At 41.8% G+C, this 24,502-nt stretch overlaps 1 protein-coding gene across 3 annotated transcripts in view; it reads left to right on the forward strand.

Annotated features, from left to right (window-relative positions):
* The window catches only part of LOC117512002 (partitioning defective 3 homolog), a 1,323,734-nt gene that overhangs the window by 746,262 nt on the left and 552,970 nt on the right, over positions 1-24,502 (forward strand). For all 3 annotated transcript variants that reach the window (XM_034171933.1, XM_034171942.1, XM_034171950.1), the window contains exons 13-14: positions 13,864-14,052; positions 15,878-16,048. In XM_034171933.1, the coding sequence (XP_034027824.1) occupies positions 13,864-14,052; positions 15,878-16,048 (360 nt within the window). The remainder of the gene's footprint in view (positions 1-13,863; positions 14,053-15,877; positions 16,049-24,502) is intronic.

The raw sequence follows: 24,502 nt of genomic DNA on the forward strand, positions 1-24,502 counted from the left end.
ATCCCATTTTCCTCAGGCTTTCAAAGAGAAAAGCATGTTCAACAGGTGCTGGCTTCATCCTGACATAGGGGACACCTGATTCACACCTGTTTGTTCCACAAAACTGACGAACTCACTGACTGAATGCCACACTGCTATTATTGTGAACACCCCCTTTTTTACTTTTTTACTAATAGCCCAGTTTCATAGCCTTAAGAGTGTGCATATCATGAATGCTTGGTCTTGTTGGATTTGTGAGAATCTACTGAATCTACTGGTACCTTGTTTCCCATGTAACAATAAGAAATATACTCAAAACCTTGATTAATCTTTTAATCACATAGCACTACTATTATTCTGAACACTACTGTAAGTTGACTGTTTACTCATGTAGACTTTCTTTCATTGCAAAAAAGACACTGTAGCTTTTAATGGATTTACAGGAATTCACACAAGAATATAAATGACTTTTTTACGATAAGGTATGTTATTGATATTTTACCATGATTTTCAAAATATTCTACAAGCTTTAGCTGTGTTTTTTGAAAAGCTTTAACAGTCTTTTCAGTCTTCATGAATTTCATGTACTATAATTGTTTTGAGTTAATGCATAATTTGGTTTACAATTAAAAGGAAAATCATTCCAGGTTCTACTTCCATGTCATATTCTGTTATTTCAACATTATTGACAGTTCAAATGAAACATTGAATCTAGGATCATTTAAACATGCACTTCTTTTGAGATTTTTTTTTTCTTCCAGGAGATGCTGAAAATGTATCATGAGATACAAAATGAAATTGGTTTCTGGGGCCCGGTGGGCCGTAGATCCTGGGTCTGGGGGGGACCCACCTCCCCCAGACCCCCTGCAAATTTTCCTGTGATTTCACAATTTTCATTTCACAGTCCTGTTTATAGACATAGAAATAGCAAGCAAAATAAGCTTAATTCAGAGGTGTGGAGTGGAGGAGGACTATCGGTCGGCCTCGAAGAGATTCTGGCAAACCGTCCGACGCCTCAGGAGGCGGAAGCAGCTCTCCACCAGCACTGTTTACGGTGCGGGTGGGGAGCTGTTGACCCTGACTGGGGATGTTGTCGGGCGATGGAAGGAGTACTTCGAGGATCTCTTAGCCGATTTAGCATGGCGGCTTCTCCTGTCTCTCCCGCACTTTTCTGCTCTGGGTGTGAAATGTTTAGTTATTCCTCGGCCTCCTTTAGCAGTAACGGTACTTGTAATAAGTGTAGCTTATTCGTAGCTTTGGAGGCCAGGCTGGGCGAATTGGAGACTCGGCTCCGCACCGTGGAAAATTCTACTGCTAGCCAGGCCCCTGTAGTCGGTGCGGACCAAGGTAGCTTAGCCGCCGTTAGTTACCCCCTGGCAGATCCCAAGCAGCCGGGAAAGCAGGCCGACTGGGTGACTGTGAGGAGGAAGCGTAGCCCTAAACAGAAGCCCCGTGTACACCGCCAACCCGTTCACACCTCTAACCGTTTTTCCCCACTCGACGACACACCCGCCGAGGAACAAACTCTGGTTATTGGCGACTCTGTTTTGAGAAATGTGAAGTTAGCGACACCAGCAACCATAGTCAATTGTCTTCCGGGGGCCAGAGCAGGCGACATTGAAGGAAATTTGAAACTGCTGGCTAAGGCTAAGCGTAAATTTGGTAAAATTGTAATTCACGTCGGCAGTAATGACACCCGGTTACGCCAATCGGAGGTCACTAAAATTAACATTAAATCGGTGTGTAACTTTGCAAAAACAATGTCGGACTCTGTAGTTTTCTCTGGGCCCCTCCCCAATCGGACCGGGAGTGACATGTTTAGCCGCATGTTCTCCTTGAATTGCTGGCTGTCTGAGTGGTGTCCAAAAAATGAGGTGGGCTTCATAGATAATTGACAAAGCTTCTGGGGAAAACCTGGTCTTGTTAGGAGAGACGGCATCCATCCCACTTTGGATGGAGCAGCTCTCATTTCTAGAAATCTGGCCAATTTTCTTAAATCCTCCAAACCGTGACTATCCAGGGTTGGGACCAGGAAGCAGAGTTGTAGTCTTACACACCTCTCTGCAGCTTCTCTCCCCCTGCCATCCCCTCATTACCCCATCCCCGTAGAGACGGTGCCTGCTCCCAGACTACCAATAACCAGCAAAAATCTATTTAAGCATAAAAATTCAAAAAGAAAAAATAATATAGCACCTTCAACTGCACCACAGACTAAAACAGTTAAATGTGGTCTATTAAACATTAGGTCTCTCTCTTCTAAGTCCCTGTTGGTAAATGATATAATAATTGATCAACATATTGATTTATTCTGCCTTACAGAAACCTGGTTACAGCAGGATGAATATGTTAGTTTAAATGAGTCAACACCCCCGAGTCACACTAACTGTCAGAATGCTCGTAGCACGGGCCGGGGCGGAGGATCAGCAGCAATCTTCCATTCCAGCTTATTAATTAATCAAAAACCCAGACAGAGCTTTAATTCATTTGAAAGCTTGACTCTTAGTCTTGTCCATCCAAATTGGAAGTCCCAAAAACCAGTTTTATTTGTTATTATCTATCGTCCACCTGGTCGTTACTGTGAGTTTCTCTGTGAATTTTCAGACCTTTTGTCTGACTTAGTGCTTAGCTCAGATAAGATAATTATAGTGGGCGATTTTAACATCCACACAGATGCTGAGAATGACAGCCTCAACACTGCATTTAATCTATTATTAGACTCTATTGGCTTTGCTCAAAAAGTAAATGAGTCCACCCACCACTTTAATCATATCTTAGATCTTGTTCTGACTTATGGTATGGAAATAGAAGACTTAACAGTATTCCCTGAAAACTCCCTTCTGTCTGATCATTTCTTAATAACATTTACATTTACTCTGATGGACTACCCAGCAGTGGGGAATAAGTTTCATTACACTAGAAGTCTTTCAGAAAGCGCTGTAACTAGGTTTAAGGATATGATTCCTTCTTTATGTTCTCTAATGCCATATACCAACACAGTGCAGAGTAGCTACCTAAACTCTGTAAGTGAGATAGAGTATCTCGTCAATAGTTTTACATCCTCATTGAAGACAACTTTGGATGCTGTAGCTCCTCTAAAAAAGAGAGCTTTAAATCAGAAGTGCCTGACTCCGTGGTATAACTCACAAACTCGTAGCTTAAAGCAGATAACCCGTAGGTTGGAGAGGAAATGGCGTCTCACTAATTTAGAAGATTGTCACTTAGCCTGGAAAAAGAGTCTGTTGCTCTATAAAAAAGCCCTCCGTAAAGCTAGGACATCTTTCTACTCATCACTAATTGAAGAAAATAAGAACAACTCCAGGTTTCTTTTCAGCACTGTAGCCAGGCTGACAAAGAGTCAGAGCTCTATTGAGCTGAGTATTCCATTAACTTTAACTAGTAATGACTTCATGACTTTCTTTGCTAACAAAATTTTAACTATTAGAGAAAAAATTACTCATAACCATCCCAAAGACGTATCGTTATCTTTGGCTGCTTTCAGTGATGCTGGTATTTGGTTAGACTCTTTCTCTCTGATTGTTCTGTCTGAGTTATTTTCATTAGTTACTTCATCCAAACCATCAACATGTTTATTAGACCCCATTCCTACCAGGCTGCTCAAGGAAGCCCTACCATTATTTAATGCTTCGATCTTAAATATGATCAATCTATCTTTGTTAGTTGGCTATGTACCACAGGCTTTTAAGGTGGCAGTAATTAAACCATTACTTAAAAAGCCATTACTTGACCCAGCTATCTTAGCTAATTATTGGCCAATCTCCAACCTTCCTTTTCTCTCAAAAATTCTTGAAAGGGTAGTTGTAAAACAGCTAACTGATCATCTGCAGAGGAATGGTCTATTTGAAGAGTTTCAGTCAGGTTTTAGAATTCATCTTAGTACAGAAACAGCATTAGTGAAGGTTACAAATGATCTTCTTATGGCCTCGGACAGTGGACTCATCTCTGTGCTTGTTCTGTTAGACCTCAGTGCTGCTTTTGATACTGTTGACCATAAAATTTTATTACAGAGATTAGAGCATGCCATAGGTATTAAAGGCACTGCGCTGCGGTGGTTTGAATCATATTTGTCTAATAGATTACAATTTGTTCATGTAAATGGGGAATCTTCTTCACAGACTAAAGTTAATTATGGAGTTCCACAAGGTTCTGTGCTAGGACCAATTTTATTCACTTTATACATGCTTCCCTTAGGCAGTATTATTAGACGGCATTGCTTAAATTTTCATTGTTACGCAGATGATACCCAGCTTTATCTATCCATGAAGCCAGAGGACACACACCAATTAGCTAAACTGCAGGATTGTCTTACAGACATAAAGACATGGATGACCTCTAATTTCCTGCTTTTAAACTCAGATAAAACTGAAGTTATTGTACTTGGCCCCACAAATCTTAGAAACATGGTGTCTAACCAGATCCTTACTCTGGATGGCATTACCCTGACCTCTAGTAATACTGTGAGAAATCTTGGAGTCATTTTTGATCAGGATATGTCATTCAAAGCGCATATTAAACAAATATGTAGGACTGCTTTTTTGCATTTACGCAATATCTCTAAAATCAGAAAGGTCTTGTCTCAGAGTGATGCTGAAAAACTAATTCATGCATTTATTTCCTCTAGGCTGGACTATTGTAATTCATTATTATCAGGTTGTCCTAAAAGTTCCCTAAAAAGCCTTCAGTTAATTCAAAATGCTGCAGCTAGAGTACTGACGGGGACTAGAAGGAGAGAGCATATCTCACCCATATTGGCCTCTCTTCATTGGCTTCCTGTTAATTCTAGAATAGAATTTAAAATTCTTCTTCTTACTTATAAGGTTTTGAATAATCAGGTCCCATCTTATCTTAGGGACCTCGTAGTACCATATCACCCCAATAGAGCGCTTCGCTCTCAGACTGCAGGCTTACTTGTAGTTCCTAGGGTTTGTAAGAGTAGAATGGGAGGCAGAGCCTTCAGCTTTCAGGCTCCTCTCCTGTGGAACCAGCTCCCAATTCAGATCAGGGAGACAGACACCCTCTCTACTCTTACGATTAGGCTTAAAACTTTCCTTTTTGCTAAAGCTTATAGTTAGGGCTGGATCAGGTGACCCTGAACCATCCCTTAATTATGCTGCTATAGACGTAGACTGCTGGGGGGTTCCCATGATGCACTGTTTCTTTCTCTTTTTGCTCTGTATGCACCACTCTGCATTTAATCATTAGTGATCAATCTCTGCTCCCCTCCACAGCATGTCTTTTTCCTGGTTCTCTCCCTCAGCCCCAACCAGTCCCAGCAGAAGACTGCCCCTCCCTGAGCCTGGTTCTGCTGGAGGTTTCTTCCTGTTAAAAGGGAGTTTTTCCTTCCCACTGTAGCCAAGTGCTTGCTCACAGGGGGTCGTTTTGACCGTTGGGGTTTTACATAATTATTGTATGGCCTTGCCTTACAATATAAAGCGCCTTGGGGCAACTGTTTGTTGTGATTTGGCGCTATATAAAAAAAATTGATTGATTGATTGATTGATTGATCTCCTCAATCCCATCGTCACGTCTTCCAAAGAGGAAGCAGAGACTGGGGACTCGGAGGTGGACTCATCCATTACCCAGGCCGAAGTCACCGAGGTGGTTAGAAAGCTCCTCGGTGGCAAGGCTCCTGGGGTGGATGAAATCCGTCCTGAGTACCTTAAGTCTCTGGATGTTGTGGGGCTGTCTTGGCTGACACGCCTCTGCAACATCGCGTGGCGATCGGGGACAGTGCCTCTGGATTGGTAGACCGGGGTGGTGGTCCCTGTGTTTAAGAAGGGGGACCGGAGGGTGTGTTCCAACTATAGGGGGATCACACTCCTCAGCCTCCCCGGTAAGGTCTATTCCGGAGTACTGGAGAGGAATTTGACTGATGGTCGAACCTCGGATTCAGGAGGAGCAGTGTGGTTTTCGTCTTAGTCGTGGCACACTGGACCAGCTCTACACGCTCCATCGGGTGCTCGAGGGTTCATGGGAGTTTGCCCAACCAGTCCACATGTGTTTTGTGGATCTGGAGAAGGCATTCGACCGTGTCCCTCGGCGCACCCTCTGGGGAGTGCTCCGGGAGTACGGGGTCCGGGGTCCTTTGCTAAGGGCTATCCGGTCCCTGTACTCCCGCAGCAGGAGCTTGGTTCGCATTGCCGGTAGTAAGTCAAACCTGTTTCCAGTGCACGTTGGCCTCCGCCAGGGCTGCCCTTTGTCACCGGTTCTGTTCATTATTTTTATGGACAGAATTTCTAGGTGCAGCCAGGGTGTAGAGGGGGTCTGGTTTGGGAACCACAGAATCTCGTCTCTGCTGTTTGTGGACGATGTGGTTCTGTTGGCTTCGTCAAATCAGGACCTTCAGCGTGCACTAGTGCAGTTTGCAGCCGAGTGTGAAGCGTCCGGGATGAAAATCAGCACCTTCAAATCCGAGGCCATGGTTCTCGACCGGAAAAAGGTGCTTTGCCCTCTTCAGGTCGGTGGAGTGTCCTTGCCTCAAGTGGAGGAGTTTAAGTATCTCGGGGTCTTGTTCACGAGTGAGGGACAGCTGGAGCGTGAGATCGATAGACGGATCGGTGCAGCATCTGCAGTGATGCGGTCGCTGTATCGTACCGTCGTGGTGAAGAGAGAGCTGAGTAGGGGGGCAAAGCTCTCGATTTACCGATCGATCTACGTTCCGATCCTCACCTATGGTCATGAGATTTGGCTCATGACCGAAAGAACGAGATCGCGAGTACAAGCGGCCGAGATGAGTTTCCTCCGCAGGGTGGCTGGGCGCTCCCTTAGAGATAGGTTGAGGAGCTCGGTCACTCGGGAGGAGCTCAGAGTCGAGCCGCTGCTCCTCCACGTCGAAAGGAGTCAGTTGAGGTGGCTCGGGCATCTTTCCGGATGCCCCCTGGACGCCTCGCTGGAGAGGTGTTCTGGGCACGTCCCACTGGGAGGAGGCCTTGGGGACGACCCAGGACACGCTGGAGGGACTATATCTCTCGGCTGGCTTGGGAACACCTTGGGGTTCCCCCGGAGGAGCTTGAGGAGGTGTGTGTGGATCAGGAGGTCTGGGCGGCTTTGCTTGAGCTGCTGCCCCCGCGACCCGACTCTGGATAAAGCGGAAGAAAATGGATGGATGGATGGATGGATGGATGGATGGATGGATGGATGGATGGATGGATGGATGGATGGATGGATGGATGGATGGAATAAGCTTAATTCATTCATTGATACCCCTGGCAAGGGTCATTGGTGAGTAGATCCTCTCCCAACAGTTATAGGTCATGAGGCGGGGTACACCCTGGACAGGACGTCAGTCTGTCACAGGGCCACATGTAGACAGACAAACACATTCACACCTGCAGGCCCACCTATGGTTAATTTACAGTCACCAGTTCACTTAGCACACATGTCTTTAAATGTTGGAGGAAGCCAGACCATGCAGAGAATACACACACAAACATGGGGAGAACATGCAAACTCTACACAGAAAGGCCACAGGTGGGAAGTGATCCCACGACCTTCTCACTGTGGGACAACAGTGCTAACCACTAATCCACCGTGTGGCCTTAATTCAACTGAATCACCACAGTAAAATGCCGACATTGACTCCATAGTACATAATGATTGACTGGGGTCTATGTATCGATGTTGTTGTATTTGTTACTTCAAAAAAATGTATCGATTATTAGCTGCACCCCTACTGAGAGCTGTTAAAGTTTATATAAATTATTCCATGATCCATTTTCAATTAAACAAATTCAGTGCATTTACAGTTGATAAGTAATCTTCCTTTCTGTCCACTTAATTTGGTGCTCTGACAGAAACCAGAGGGTCATTTTCCGACAAGAGCTTGTGATTTCTGTAATAGAAGTGGACATGTTGAAATGTTGTGTGATTAAATGGATTCTGGAGCTGTGAATTTACTGATGGTTCACTGGCGAACAAATCCTACTGGCCACGTTGTACTGACAGGTGTACTTCCATTCTGAAAGCAAGAGAAGAAAAGGGAAGAGAAAGGAAGGGGCAGATAGGAGGGTCAGTGGGAGAATAGGGGCTCATTCGGAGAGAGTTGAATAGAGCTTCCACCTGAATGCACCACTGCATCCTAATAATTCCTTGGAAAAAAGAATGCCTTGGAAAAAAGAAACACCTTTAGCTCTATCTGTCCCCTCTTTCCTCTGCTTCTCTTTTTATCCAAGCAGCTGTGAAGGGCGCACACCTGGCGGCCATCCATCTGGCTGGGTGTGTGCATTTTGTGTGTATTGATATGAGTCTATTTAAAGAGGTTTCTGGGGTTGATTGCTCTCACTGCCTGTATTGTTCGTGCACATCTGCTACCATGGTAATAAGTACGCACATACAGTACAATCTGACCAATCACTGTGTTTCAGTGCTTCTCTGAACCTTCCTGAGGAGCAGGCTCGTCTTTGTGCAATCATTATCTTGTATGTACTGAATGAAGATGTGTGTGTGTGTGTGTGTGTGTGTGTGTGTGTGTGTGTGTGTGTGTGTGTGTGTGTGTGTGTGTGTGTGTGTGTGTGTGTGTGTGTGTGTGTGTGTGTGCGTGTGTGCGTGAATGTGTGGTGGAGAGGATGAATTGAATATCTTCATCTGTGCTGAACAGCTGCTCCTGAGGTTTGTTGAAGGAAACTTCTTCAAGATGAACTCTACTTGTGTGAAGTTTGCAGCATGATGAACAGACATGGAGCAACTCCTCATTAGAATAGGCAGGGGTGCTCTTGAACAGTAAACCATCTCCTTTGAAAATAGGGGCACTAACTGCTTTGAAAAGCAGAAAGCCCCCATGTAACCAAGTCAATAAAAGACATGGACAAACCCAACCAAAATTCTATTTGGAATGAAATGAAAGTGTTTCTTAGTCCATTTGATAAGACGATGCTATTGATGTAAATGTTCAGTAAGATTTTTTTGTTTATTTACTTTTTCAACATCATCTTGACTGCTTTCTCTCTCTCTCTCTCTCTCTCTCTCTCTCTCTCTCTCTCTCTCTCTCTCTCTCTGTCTCTCTCACTGTCTCACACTGTCTGCATGTGCCTCTCACACATTTTTTCTCTTTCTCTGTATTACATGCTGCTGCCCACTTTGCTCTATTAAACAATACTAATTCATAAGCAACTGGCAGGTCATGCTTGAATTTCAGCTTTGTGTGTCTCTTATCCAGGTAATGTGGAAGGATTTTTTTTTTTTTTTTTACTTTTATGTTTTATTGTTTTCCTTATTTGAATATTAGCAGCAATATAAAATGAAACACAACAGGTCCACATGGAACTGCCATCAATATGTATCTGTTCTGTTTGCATTTCTTGACACATGTAAACAGAATTGCTGATGTCTCTTTTTGTTGGACTTTTTAAAAAGAAATTATCATTTCAGATTCGGTGATAGTAATGACTAAATTCTTACAGTAAAATAAGTATTTTGCATGTCACCATTTTTCTCAGGAAATACATTTCTAAAACTGTGACTGACAAGCAATTTGCACCAGATGTCAGTAACAACCCAAGTAATAACATATATATAGTAACATATAAATAAATTTAAAAAACACACAGGATAAAGTATTGAACACATGAAGAAAGGGAGGTGCAAAAAGTCATAGAAAGGCAAGACATCAGATGAAATCTGTAGGCAATTTGAAAACAATCCTGCCCCTTGTCGGTGTAAATTAATATCACCTGGTTCAGTCCCAGCTGATGGCCTATAAGAAGGTGTCTCATTACCAAGGTATCACACAAGAAACATCTCATGATGGGTAAAAGCAATGACCTCTCTCAATGTTTTAGCAACCTTATTGTTGCAAAATATTTTGATGGCATTTGTCACAGAAGGATTTCTAAACTTCTGAATGTTCCACTGAGCACAGCAAGGCCATAAGCTGGAAGTCGAAAAAACATCATTTCACCATAAACCAGCCATGACCAGGTGCTCCTTGCAAGATTTCTGACAGGAGTGAAAAGAATTATCAGAAGAGTTGTCTAAGAGAGAAGGACCACTTGTAGGGAGCAACTGAACAATTTTTTCAAAGAAAACAATAAGGGCCTCTTCACGCATAACATGATTGAAGTTGACTAGTGGATGAAGGAGGACTTGTATGCTATTCGTGAAAACTCGAAGCTGCCTCCAACATCTAGTACATGTGTCATTACAAATATTTGCGCACTCCAACGGCTAAAAGACAGAGTGTGGCAGGTGTCGGCCAGATTCCAGATGACACACACGAACATCTAACACCACTCACCTGACACTTAAAAAATGCGTGGCTATATGCACTGTTAGCATGAAAACAGTCAGCAGATGATCACCTTCTAGCTATATGTGAAATTTGTCTAAGTACCCCCACGACTGTGGCGTTGCAAAAAGCAACACATGTGGTGCATGTGTCTCGCACACGTGTGCGTGTGTTGCGCCCCCCCCCCGAAACACATGTGGCATATGTGTGCCCCCCGTGCTCACCCCGATGCATGTGGCGTGTGGGAGCGGGGCAAACTTGCATAAAATGCTTATATGTCTGGACAGACATGAACACATGCGGGGCCACAGCACAGGGAGGTGCTTCCCAGCTACTGACCAGAAACACAAATGAAGGCTCAGTGCACAGGACATGTCACACTACAAACACAAAGACCACAGCCAGGACAGGTATATTAATAAGTACTAAACTACTTACCAGTTGGCTACTTACTGGCTGGACATGCCGGGCCAGCAGATGTGGACATGATAAGAGTGCACTGCTTCATTCATGTCATTTCATGACTGTACGTCTATGACCATGGGTCATCTACAGAGGAACAGACAGTTCATACTTGTATTGTCCGCTCGATAAGAGGGATTCAGTAAAATGCAGTGTTTTTTAATAGTACCGTATGTGTGTGTGTGTGTGTTTTTTTTATACGTTTATCTCCTTTTGATTTCAGGCATTTTATGCACCTTTTATAGGACAGCGATGGTAGCGCAGTGGTAAAGTTTCTGGCTGACAATCAGCGCTTTTGTAAATTACAGGTTTGAATCCCAGCAGCTTGATGATGTGGTTACACATGCTCCAGCTGCTCACACTGTATTCCCACTGTGACAGTTTCCTGCACGCTCATGCATGCTCGTGCACGAAATCATCGCAGTGGGATCGTTCACGCCTGCCCGACCACGTGTCCCTCCCGATGTCCGCTCGATGTTTTCGTGGTTTGCTCATACGAGCTGTTTTGCCGTGACTGCCCTGATTTGTACTTATTCGTACTATGTGTGAAGGGGCCCTAAGTAATGCACTCACCCACCATGGCCTGTATGCACGCTCAAGACTCCATTGCTGAAGGTCAAGCATGTTGAAACTCATGTAATGTTTGTTGCACAACATTTAGACAAGCCTGTGAAATACTGGTAGAATATAGTCTGCTCAGATGAGACCAAAATGTAACTCTTTGGATGCCATAATACACAACATAAATGGCACTGCACATCAGCCCAAAAACACCATACCAGCAGTAAGGTTTGGAGGAGAGAACATCATGGTGTGGGGTGGTTTTTCAGCATACGACACTTGCAATCTTCATGTCATTGAAGGAAGGATGAATGGAAAAATTTACCGAGACATTCTTGCTAAAAATCTGCTGGGATGATGAAGCTGAAACAAGGGTGAACATTTCAGCAAGACAATAACCCAAACACACACAGCCAAGGAAACTCTCAATTTCAGAGAATGAAAATGGAGCTGCTGCAATGGCCCAGCCAATTACCTGACATGAATCCAGTTGAAAACCTATGGAAAGAATTAACGATCACACTTCAAAGACAACATCCATGGAACATTCAAGATTTGAAAACTGTGTGGAAGAATGGGCCAAAATCACACCTGAGCAATGCTTGCAGCTACTTTCTCCTTATATGGCTGTGTTTGGAGAAATTGTGCACAGTTCAAGTTTTGCATTTTTGCACCGCTCTTAGCTTCATTGAGGAGTAGAGCAGCGCAGGATATTCTTTCACCAAAACAGATCAAATCTAGGCTTGCATCTCAGAATTTGTACCTAAACTTTCAGGTCTTTTTTTAAAGAAAATCCTACTCTATACCACTTCATCATGAAGCTGTATAACTGGTGATACAAAATGCAAAGCATGCACTGTGCCAATTTCTCCAATCACAGCCACATATATCTCTAACTTCTTTTGGGTTGTCTGGGTGTCTTGGTGGCTTTCCTCACTCTTCTCCTTCTTGCACAGTCACTCATTTTTTGAGAACAGTCTACTCCATACAGATTTACCATAGAGTGCCATATTGTTTGTATTTCTTTGTAATTGGTGTAAATAAAGTCCAAGACATATTCAGTGGCAGCTTTACCATCAGAGAGCCTCGTCCATAACTACCACAAAAGACTCCAACTTGTCATTAATGTCAAAGGGGGCAATACACTGTATTAAGTACAGGATTAGGTAAACTTTTGATCAGGGTCATTTGGGTAGTTTCTGTTGTCATTATTATTTAAAAAAGTAAACACTGTTGTTTGAAGATAGATAGCTTCACCCAACCACTAACCATGAGTGCAAAAAAGTTTTGTGTTATCATTCCTATTTTCTGAAAAAAAATCTGCCACAATATGTAAACTTTTGAGCACAATTGCATAGGCAGACAAACACATTTGAAACTCTCACTCACACCTATGGTTAATTTATACTCACCAATACACCTGCGTTTGGAAGTGGGAGCAAGCTGTAGCACCCACAGAAAACCCACCCAAACACAGGGGGAACATGCAAACTCCACCCACAAATGTCTAGGTCAGAAACAAACCTGTAACCTTCTTGTTATAAGACAAAAGTGCTAACCACTAAGCCCCTGAGCTGTTATTGTCATTTCAGTTCTCATTCATTCATTCTAAGGACCTTTGTTTGACTCGTGGAAATTGTTTGAAAAGCGGCTGGAGTGGTTGTTTGGTGGACTATTTTCCAGCTGAATTGATCACGCTGCATGTTCGGCACTCAACAGTACCCTCTCACACCTCTCCCATGGCTATAATAACCCATTTTTTGCACCACACTTGAGAATCTACAGGAGCAACCCTGCAGTAAATCCTTCTTTGGTCATATTCAATAACAGGCCTTGGATTGCATAGTTTTTACAGGTCACAAATTATGCTTCATAGAAATGTGTTTCAAAGGAAACCACTGTTCTTTGAACATCAGATTTCTACCTGGCAATATCAAAGTTCTATGGTATACTGGGTGTTCCGACACTGAGCTTGTGATGATGGAGAGAAATTAGCACTGCCTCGGTAGACAGCATGGCCAATTGACGCTGACAGCCTTGAGATATGTAACGTGATTGCTATCCATTCTTCTTGCTCTCATCTTTTTGCCCATTGTTATCTTGTCTCTTGCCTGCTTTCCATTTTGTTGTCATTCACCATCAGCACACTTCTATCAATTTTTGGTGCACTTTGTTTTTTTTGGTCCCTTTTCTGCAAAGTTAAAGTTGCAAAGAACGAAGAGGTTGTGTTTCTGTTTGCTGTATTAGGCTTCTGTGGACCTTTGCAGAAAGTTTGGAAGGTAGTTTGCTCATCACAACAGTCCAATAAGAGGCCTAAGATCAGCTTCAGCATCTTCATTTCTCCAACTTTTAAATATAGTCACTTACCAAATCAAATCAAATCAATTTTATTTATATAGCGCCAAATCACAACAAACAGTCGCCCCAAGGCGCTTTATATTGTAAGGCAAAAGCCATACAATAATTACAGAAAAACCCCAATGATGTAATGTACCAGTAATGATAAATTTATTCACTTGCCATTACATGCTTGAAATATAGTTATTTTATTGAGGATTGGTTTAAAACACAATCCATTTCACAGTGATATTTCTCCATTTTTCTTTCTTGAATACCATTAGCAACCCAGTGACGATGACATGATGTTAACCCCTGATGGGACCCAAGAGTTCTTGATGTTTGAGATCCCCCTGAATGACTCAGGCTCAGCTGGTCTGGGGGTCAGCGTCAAGGGTATCCAGTCCAAGAAGAACCATGCTGACTTGGGTATCTTTGTGAAATCCATCATCAATGGAGGTGCTGCCAGCAAGGCAAGTAACTGTTCAGAACTATGACAGTTTTAATTAAACAATTAGCACAGCTTTTCTCATTGTAAATCCTAGACACATCTAGAATAACAAAAGCATTATGCTGAGTGTTACTACTACTATTGCAGTAGTAGTAGTAGTAGTAGTAGTAGTAGCAGTAGCAGTAGTACAGTCATGGCCATAAGTAGATAGACAGTGATATATATATATATATATATATATATATATATATATATATATATATATATATATATATATATATATATATACGAAGGTCTATTAGAAAAGTATCCAACCTTATTATTTTTTTCAAAAACCATATGGATTTGAATCACATGTGATTGCGTCAGACAAGCTTGAACCCTCGTGCACATGCGTGAGTTTTTCCACGCCTGTCGGATATATATATATATATATATATATATATATATATATATATATATATATAGTGCGTGTGTGTGTGTTTAGCAATTTTGCCTATGTGCAAAACCACCGTGGAGTGGAAATGAAACCATCAAGATGTTCCTGTTGTGCTGACTTTCAGCTGTAATTTGAAAGGATTTTGCAAAAATATCCCATGAACCATTTCAGAATTACAGCCATTTTCATTCACAGTCCCTCCATTTTAAAAGGGCATATGTAATTGGACAAACTAAATCTAAGTATAGTTGTTAATACAATTCATTACTTTGACAGCCAGTTTTCTTTAGACAAGTCAGAGGATGGATGCATAACGTTGTAAAGGCACTGAATTTGCCATGAATCATTAAGAAATTAGTAAATCTGTCTGGAGGAGGTAGTTCTCAAAATCTGAGTGATCAGACAAGAAGGAGACTCGTGAAGGACGCCACCAAGACACCCATGAGTTCTATGTTTCTGTGATTGGATAAACTATGCATAGTGCAGCTTTACTCAGTTGCAACACCTGTTATACTGCTTCATGGTGGAATTGCATACAGAAGGATTTTGTTAACTTGATGATGTGAAATTTTATATTTTTACAGTTTGCCGGAAGACACATTATAAAATTGGCCATTGATTTGATCTGTTTCTGGTGTGAGAATCATCTTTCACTCAGTCATGGAGCTGTGATTAAATATTTTCTGTTCAAGCTCAAACTTTGGTCATTATTTTTGTTTGTTTTGTTTTTTTTACCCATATCATACCATATTCTGACAACTTCCTTTTGGGCAGCAATGTTATGTAATACATTATGCAATAGTAATATTACCACTTGAATGTTGGATGTTTTAAGGACATTTGTTTTCATACAGTGTACAAATCAAAGGGTGAAAATATTTGTTATCATCTTTAAAATATCTAATTTATTCGAGAAAATAATCAAAACAAAATAAATGGAAATGATGGTTCTTTTCCGATTCTTTGTAGGGAATTATTTGGACAATGCCATATGTCATTACCTTAATTGGAGTAAGCGGATATAGAAAATGAACGAATGGATCTAAGTCATAATTGAAATGAGACTCCTGAGGCTAAATCAGATCAAATCAATTTTATTTATATAGCGCCAAATCACAACAAACAGTCGCCCCAAGGCGCTTTATATTGTAAGGCAAAAGCCATACAATAATTACAGAAAAACCCCAACGGTCAAAACGACCCCCTATGAGCAAGCACTTGGCGACAGTGGGAAGGAAAACTCCCTTTTAACAGGAAGAAACCTCCAGCAATAAAATAAGGTGAATAAAAAGAAACACTGGGTGCATCATGGGAAAGCCCCCAGCAGTCTATTCAGTGGTTATTGTGATAATTTGATTTAAACAGTTTTTGAGCAAACTTTGTTTTTCCACATGGTGTTACTCTGCAGGATGGACGTTTGCGGGTTAATGACCAGCTCATTGCCGTCAACGGGGAGTCATTGCTCGGGATGACCAACCAGGATGCCATGGAAACACTACGAAAATCCATGTCATTAGAAGGCAACAAGCGAGGGATGATCCAGCTTGTCGTAGCACGGCGGGTGGCCAAGCAAAATGAGGTAACTCGTCAGTCAGAGAGAAAGCATCCTGGTTCTGATAGTACACCAAGTAGAGTGTCACTGTGGCTTAATTTGTCACACCTGAAGGTGTTTGAGGAGGAAGTGCAGGAGGAGTTTTCTGACCTAGAATTTCACTATATCAGGAGATAGCTTTGACTGTCTCTTCAGAACCAAAATAAGAACGAATATGTCATTTTATTATATGGCTGCGACGCGACGCGCACACTGATTGGCTGATTACCAGTCCGATATTTTCCCATATCCAACCGGTTTCCATGACAATCAGTCCGAAACGTGTATTTTCTTTACAAACCACAAGCTAAAAATGTGATTAGAAAAAAAAACAAGTCAGACACGAACGTACTCCGTAAATTTCTAAAAAGCATCTGAAAAAACACACATTGAAAGCTTTTTACCAGCTAACAACCAGACCATCTGTTAGCAAATTCTTCATGGAGGTGAAGCGAACAAGTCAGACTACGAGCCGTCAGCAGCTTTCATATTCGGACGATAAGAAGTTTGCGTGTTTATATATATATATATAAATGTTTATCAGTTCAATGGTACGAATATTTCATGAATTAAATATTGGTTCCATTGAAAGAATGTAAAAACATGCATTATTTGTTTTATATAATGGCTAAAGTAGATCCTTGTCATTTGAAATTTTATTAATTTATTCACAACAGAAAAGAGACTTACATTTTGGTGTTCCACCGCTGCTAAAGTCCAGATTGTGACGTGTAGTCCAGTGATGTTGTGCACTGACTTCGGTCTTCCATAAACAAACAAACAAAAAAAAAGACTTTGTGTAGTTCCTCAGTCCAGCCAAAAATCACATCAGCATTTCATGTGAACAGCTCTTCATGCATCCAGAAGGCTTACAGCGGAGTGGATTTTGTGTGTGTGTGCACACGTGTGCAGGGGCCAACGACACGATTTGATTGAGCTAACTGATGCTGCATACACACACAGACACACACACATACACAACTGGCTCAGTCGACTGTGTACGTCATCAATGCAGCGAAAAAATAATGACATCAGAAATGAGTCCAGCTTGTCTTTCTTTCTTCCGGCTAACAGCCTCCAGACAGCACAGTGAATTTTTTCCATTTGTGTGTGTGTGTGTGTGTCTTACAAGAATTAGCAGCGTCAGTTAGCTCAATCAAATTATGTCTTGGGAGAGTCGTTGTCCCTCTCGCGTGCGTGCACACACGCAGCCTTGTCGGCACTTGTGCGTGCGTGTACTACCAAAAAAAGACTGTGTACGTCCTCAATGCAGTGAAAAAAAAATCACGTCAAAAATTAGTCCAGCTTTTCTTTCTTCCTGTTAACAGCCTCCAGACAGCACAGTGGATGTTTTGAGTGTGCGTTGGTGCGCATGCATGTGCGTGTGCGAGCATGTGTGCGCGCGTGTATGAGCATGTGTGCGCGCATGCACGAGGACGTGCGCACATGCGCGATTACGTGTGCACCCGTGCACGAGGACATGCATGTGTGTGTGTGTGTGTGTATATATATATATATATACATATATATATATATATACGCGTGCAGAGTGCAATGGTACCAAACATACAGAACAGAACCAAATTTGCACTGTAAATGGAACCAAGCTGCACTCTAAATGCAATGCAGCACAAATGAGATGAATTAAACCTCTGGGGCTGACGCCATCATATATGACAGCTAAGACCAAGCTTTACTAAATTATAAATAACTTTTGAATGATATGAGCTAGAAACTTACTTTTTCTTCATTGAAAAGTTAACTCCGTGGACGTTCGAGCCGGCCATCGGCCATCTTTGTACTCCTCATAGAAGCTGTGTAATGACGTGCGCAATGTGAGTGTCCAATCGGAATTAGTTCACCGTCACATGGTTTTCCAAAATCCAATCGTAGGGCAGATTTACCTCACGTGAAAAGCCAAAGATCGTTTTCAGGAGTGATATGTTACTAGTTGGCCCCCTACATGCTCCAATGAGTACATACTATTAGTACATACTCAGTGCGCCCTGCGCCATTAGGCACAGTAATCAGTGAAAGCACTAGCACACGGAAAGCCTCTGATGACAATCTCACGTGCTCAAACAAAGAGTGTGTAACTATCAGGATTGCTCCACTAGTTTGCATGTGAATGTTACTGGATAACTCTGTTGCTTTCTCTGCGTAAAGCACTGTTTACCATATCAATGGACAACAAAACACATAGACCATTTTTATGTATTGTTCAAAATGTGCATTTGTGTTTATTGTTTGAATCTTTTTGTTGTACAGTCTTAAACACAAGACCTCAAATTACCTTTATAAAGTGTAAAAACAGCTATTTATTATAGTTTGCTGTGTGTTTTGAATAAATGTGTGTGGAAAATTATTTTTCGCTTTATTTTTTCCTTGCCTATTTTTGATTGTAAACCTTTATTACACTTATAAAACACAACAAAAACATATATATTCTGAAAACACATGTCCTGAAAAAAAGAGACATAAAACTTGATTGTGGGATACAGGGAGAGCTGTTAACAGCAACAATAAAACATTTATGCCAAGTGAGTGAACTGTCCAAAAAATGCCCTCGGACCCCAGAGGGTTAATCCATGGCATGTAATATACTAAGCAATACTAACCAATCAATTGACAAGGATCCACTCAGCCGTTGTATATGTATATATATTTATATATATATATATACGAGGGCTGTCCGTAAAGTATAGGTCCTTTTTATTTTTTTCAAAAACTATATGGATTTCATTCATATGTTTTTACGTCAGACATGCTTGAACCCTCGTGCGCATGCGTGAGTTTTTCCATGCCTGTCGGTGACGTCATTCGCCTGTGAGCACTCCTTGTGGGAGGAGTCGTCCAGCCCCTCGTCGGAATTCCTTTGTCTGAGAAGTTGCTGAGAGACTGGCGCTTTGTTTGATCAAAATTTTTTCTAAACCTGTGAGACACATCGAAGTGGACATGGTTCGAAAAATTAAGCTGGTTTTCAGTGAAAATTTTAACAGCTGGTGAGAGATTTTGAGGTGATTCTGTCGCTTTAAGGACTTTTCACAGTGCGAGACGTCGCGCAGCGCTCTCAGGCAGCGTCATCAGCCTGTTTCAAGCTTAAAACCTCCACATTTCAGGCTCTATTGATCCAGGACGTCGTGAGAGAACAGAGACGTTTCAGAAGAAGTCGGTTTCAGCATTTTATCCGGATATTCCACTGTTAAAGGAGATTTTTTTAATGAAAGACGTGCGGACGGGTCCGCGCGTCGGGACGCAGCCGATGCGGCGCGGCGGCACAGGAAAAACACCTCCGTGTTGATAACCATTTGTTAAAATCCAGTTGGCTTTTGATGGCTTTCAGTGGAGTGAGTATATGAGAAATTGTTTATCAGCTGGAGATGTTCCAACTTGTCCTCAAGGCTTCCAACAGAGGTGTTTTTCCTGTGGCGGAGCGTCGCGGCGGCTGCGAGCCGACGCTGCAATCCGCCCGCACGTCTTTCATTAAAAAAATCTCCTTTAACAGTGGAATATCCGGATAAAATGCTGAAACCGACTTCTTCTGAAACTTCTCTGTTCTCTCACGACGTCCTGGATCAATAGAGCCTGAAATGTGGAGGTTTTAAGCTTGAAACAGGCTGATGACGCTGCCTGAGAGCGCTGCGCGACGTCTCGCACTGTGAAAAGTCCTTAAAGCGACAGAATCACCTCAAAATCTCTCACCAGCTGTTAAAATTTTCACTGAAAACAAGCTTAATTTTTCGAACCATGTCCACTTCGATGTGTCTCACAGGTTTAGAAAAAATTTTGATCAAACAAAGCGCCAGTCTCTCAGCAACTTCTCAGACAAAGGAATTCCGACGAGGGGCTGGACGACTCCTCCCACAAGGAGTGCTCACAGGCGAATGACGTCACCGACAGGCATGGAAAAACTCACGCATGCGCACGAGGGCTCAAGCATGTCTGACGTAAAAACATATGAATGAAATCCATATAGTTTTTGAAAAAAATAAAAAGGACCTATACTTTACGGACAGCCCTCGTATATATATACATACAGTAGTGTTCAGAATAATAGTAGTGCTATGTGACTAAAGAGATTAATCCAGGTTTTGAGTATATTTCTTATTGTTACATGGGAAACCAGGTACCAGTAGATTCAGTAGATTCTCACAAATCCAACAAGACCAAGCATTCATGATATGCACACTCTTAAGGCTATGAAATTGGGCTGTTAGTAAAAAAAAGTAGAAAAGGGGGAGTTCACAATAATACTAGCATCTGCTGTTGATGCTACAAACTCAAAACTATTATGTTCAAACTGCTTTTTTAGCAATCCTGTGAATCACTAAACTAGTATTTAGTTGTATAACCACAGTTTTTCATGATTTCTTCACATCTGTGAGGCATTAGTTTTGTTGGTTTGGAACCAAGATTTTGCTCATTTACTAGTGTGCTTGGGGTCATTGTCTTGTTGAAACACCCATTTCAAGGGCATGTCCTCTTCAGCATAAGGCAACATGACCTCTTCAAGTATTTTGTCATATCCAAACTGATCCATGATACCTGGTATGCGATATATCGGCCCAACACCATAGTAGGAGAAACATGGCCATATCATGATGCTTGCACCACCATGCTTCACTGTCTTCACTGTGAACTGTGGCTTGAATTCAGAGTTTGGGGGTTGTCTCACAAACTGTCTGTGGCCCTTGGACCCAAAAAGAACAATTTTACACTCATCAGTCAAATATTCCTCCATTTCTCTTTAGGCCAGTTGATGTGTTCTTTGGCAAATTGTAACCTCTTCTGCACGTCTTTTATTTAACAGAGGGACTTTGCGGGGGATTCTTGCAAATAAATTAGCTTCACACAGGCGTCTTCTAACTGTCACAGCACTTACAGGTAACTCCAGACTGTCTTTGATCATCCTGGAGCTGATCAGTGGGTGAGCCTTTGCCATTCTGGTTATTCTTCTATCCATTTTGATAGTTGTTTTCCGTCCACGCGTCTCTGGTTTTTTTGTCCATTTTAAAGCATTGGAGATCATTGTAGATGAACAGCCTATAATTTTTTGCACCTGCGTATACATTTTCCCCTCTCCAATCAACCTTTTAATCAAACTACGCTGTTCTTCTGAACAATGTCTTGAATGTCCCATTTTCCTCAGGCTTTCAAAGAGAAAAGCATGTTCAACAGGTGCTGGCTTCATCCTTAAATAGGGAACACCTGATTCACACCTGTTTGTTCCACAAAATTGACGAACTCACTGACTGAATGCCACACTACTATTATTGTGAACACCCCCTTTTCTACTTTTTTTACTAATAGCCCAATTTCATAGCCTTAAGGGTGTGCATAGTGTGCAGGTACATTTTAATTGTAAGGCTACACTGGATAAGGTTGCACCTCCTCTTGTAAGGCCACACCAAGGCACAGTCGCCTTGGTTCAGTTGTTACTTGTGTGACCTCAGGCAGAAGGCTACAGGTTTGAAATGGAAATGGCATTCCAAATTAGAGGTGTGCCACCGTGCATGGCGTGATGCTATCTTAGATTATAAGCATGCACTTCTGGCTATAAAGCGTCTGATTTGATCAATAAAAACAAGCAGAACTCAAAGTTTTTGTTTGAAATGGTAGCATTTCTCATTCATGGATGGCCACCTGTTATTCACTCTCCCTTTTCAGCACAGGACTTATTGGAGTATTTTGAGAAGAAAATTGAAGATATTAGGTTGAGCATATGTCAGTAGGCCTTGGTCCAACCACTGCATCCTGCTATGGAGGTGGATGCTATCACTGAGGTGTTACCCAGATTTACAGATTTTGATGGTATCTCGCTAGGTGCACTGAAGAAGCTTGTGATGTCTACAAAAAGCACAACCTGCTTATTTGATCCCATACCAACAGAACTATTTAAGGATCTATGACCCATTCTCGGACCGACTGTGCTGGAAAATTTAAATCTCTCACTAACCTCCGAATCTGTTCCTAAATGTTTCAGGTCTGCAGTGATTAAACCATATCTTAAGAAATCCAATCTCGACCCTAGTGTATTGAAAATTATAGGCCGATATAAAATCTATCATTTTCTTCTACAATCCTGGAAAAAGTTGTTTTGCAACAGCTTGTGAATCACCTCACTGAGAATAATCTTTTTGAGCCACTGCAGTCTGCTTTTAGAAAATATCACTCCACAGAGACAGCACTTACTATATTTGTGAATGACCTTTAGCAAGTAATGGACTCGGATACCACTACAGTCTTGGTGCTGTTGGATCTTAGTGCTGCATTTACCGTGGATCATCATATTTTACTCGATAGGCTGGGGAATCATTTTGGAACTGCCCTTGCATGGTTGACATCATACCTGACCAGTCATTCTTACTGTGTTTTGCACAATGGCACTTCCTCTGATCTTAGGGACATGAAGTTTGGGGTTCCGCAGGGATCTGTTTTAGGCCCCCTGGTTTTTTCCCTTTATGTAGTACCCCTTGGGAATATACTGCGGCGTTTTGGAATTGTCTTTCATTGCTATGCTGATGACACCCAATTGTACATGCCGATAACTGCTGGTAATCTCATTCACATAAAATCTTGTGAATATTGTCTTGCATCAGTGAGAAGTTGGATGTCTAGTAACTTTCTATTTTTAAATTCTGATAAGACTGAAATGATGGTTCTTGGTCCAGCGAGGTATCGGCATCAATTTGATCAGCTAGCACCAAGCTTAGGTTCGTGTGTTATACATCATACGGACAAAGTGAGGAATGTTGGGGTAATTTTCAATCCTACGCTGTCTGTTGAACTCCACATTAGAGACATTACGAGGACTGCTTTCTTCCATTTGCGAAATATAGCTATGATTTGTCCCATCCTGTCTATGGCTGATGCTGAGACTTTGATTCATGCATTTGTCTCTTCTAGATTGGATTATCGTAATGCTGTATTTTCTGGTTTACCGCAGTCCAGTATTAGGGGTCTTCAACTGGTTCAAAATGCTGCTGCCAGACTTTTGACACAAAGCAGAAAGTTTGACCACATTACACCCATTTTGGCATCCCTACACTGGCTTCCAGTCACTGCAACATCAGATTTTAAGGTACTGTTATTCGCTTATAAAATTGTTCATGGACTTGCATAGGGCTGCAGCTCTCGATTATTTTAGTAATCGAGTATTCTATCGATTATTCTGGCGATTAATCGAGTAATCGGATAAAAAGTACTTTTGCGTTTTAAAACATTAACAGTCCAGGGCTCTCCCTAAGTAATGGCACAATGTCACTGCGTCATCACGGAGATTGTCAAATTTAGTGTATCCCTTTCTGTTTTCCTGGGTAATTATTTATTTTTCACATCTTTACAAGTTTGGGATCTTTCCTGGTGTCAGGAGCTCAGCCAAAGTCTGGACATTTTGCTGAAATGATGATGGGTTGTGGCTTTCTGTTTTTTGTTTTCCCCAACTTGTAAAATTTAACCATTTTTATTCATTTATTTATTGATTTATTAAGGTGGTGGACTGCGTCCCTCCATGAATTTCTTTTTAACTCTCTCTCTGTGAATCAGTCAGTGCATTTCATTTTCACCTGGAGGTTGAATATGCAGCCTCGCAGTCACTGTTTTTATTATTATTATTATTATTATTATTATTATTATTTTATTTGAGTTACCGTGTTTGTGAAGCATTGTGTGTTGCCCAAAAAAGCGAAAATTAAAAAGCGAAACCCTCATTGTGAGTCACACAGAAGAAAGAGTGGACTTCTTCCAGAGACTGTGTCCGGGACGGAGCTGTGTGAGGGCAGAGCTGAGCCGCTCACAATGGGCAGAGAGAGGCAGCAGCCGGCCGCCGCGCGGAGAGCGGCCAGCGGACCAAACTGTTTTTTGTTTTTTTTTAATAAAACAAACACACTGCTTTGCTTTAAATGCACAGTAAGCTATTTCAGATGATCAGCGTGGACTGTCTTTTTCCTAAAAGGCTTTATTTCACTCTGTTTGTCGCGTTGGAAAGCTGTAGTTTTTGTGCTAATTTGATTAGCGCTTGCTCTACTTCTTCTTCTGTTTGTTTTTCTGGGGACATTACAGCACCACACACAGGCCTGGCATATGTACTACAACATTAAACGAAGCTTCGAGGCACAGAATTTGCCTCGATCATTTTTTGTAATCTAATTATTCGAATTACTCGACTAATCGTTTCAGCCCTAGACTTGCACCTCCCTATTTGGCTGACCTGGTAAGCCCCTATGCACCAGCTTGGGCCCTGCGTTTGCAGGGTGCAGGACTTTTATGTGTTACAAGGGTGAAAAAAAAGTCTGCCAGTTACAGAGCTTTCTCTTACTGTGCCCCAGCTCTGTGGAACGATCTCCCGGCACACATACGACAGTCGGGTACTGTGGAGACTTCTAAATCATGTTTAAAGACTCATTTGTTTTCCTTGTTTTATCATTAGTTTTCATGTGTTAT

This window comes from Thalassophryne amazonica, chromosome 1, assembly GCF_902500255.1.
Source record: "Thalassophryne amazonica chromosome 1, fThaAma1.1, whole genome shotgun sequence".
Taxonomy (NCBI): Eukaryota; Metazoa; Chordata; class Actinopteri; order Batrachoidiformes; family Batrachoididae; genus Thalassophryne; species Thalassophryne amazonica.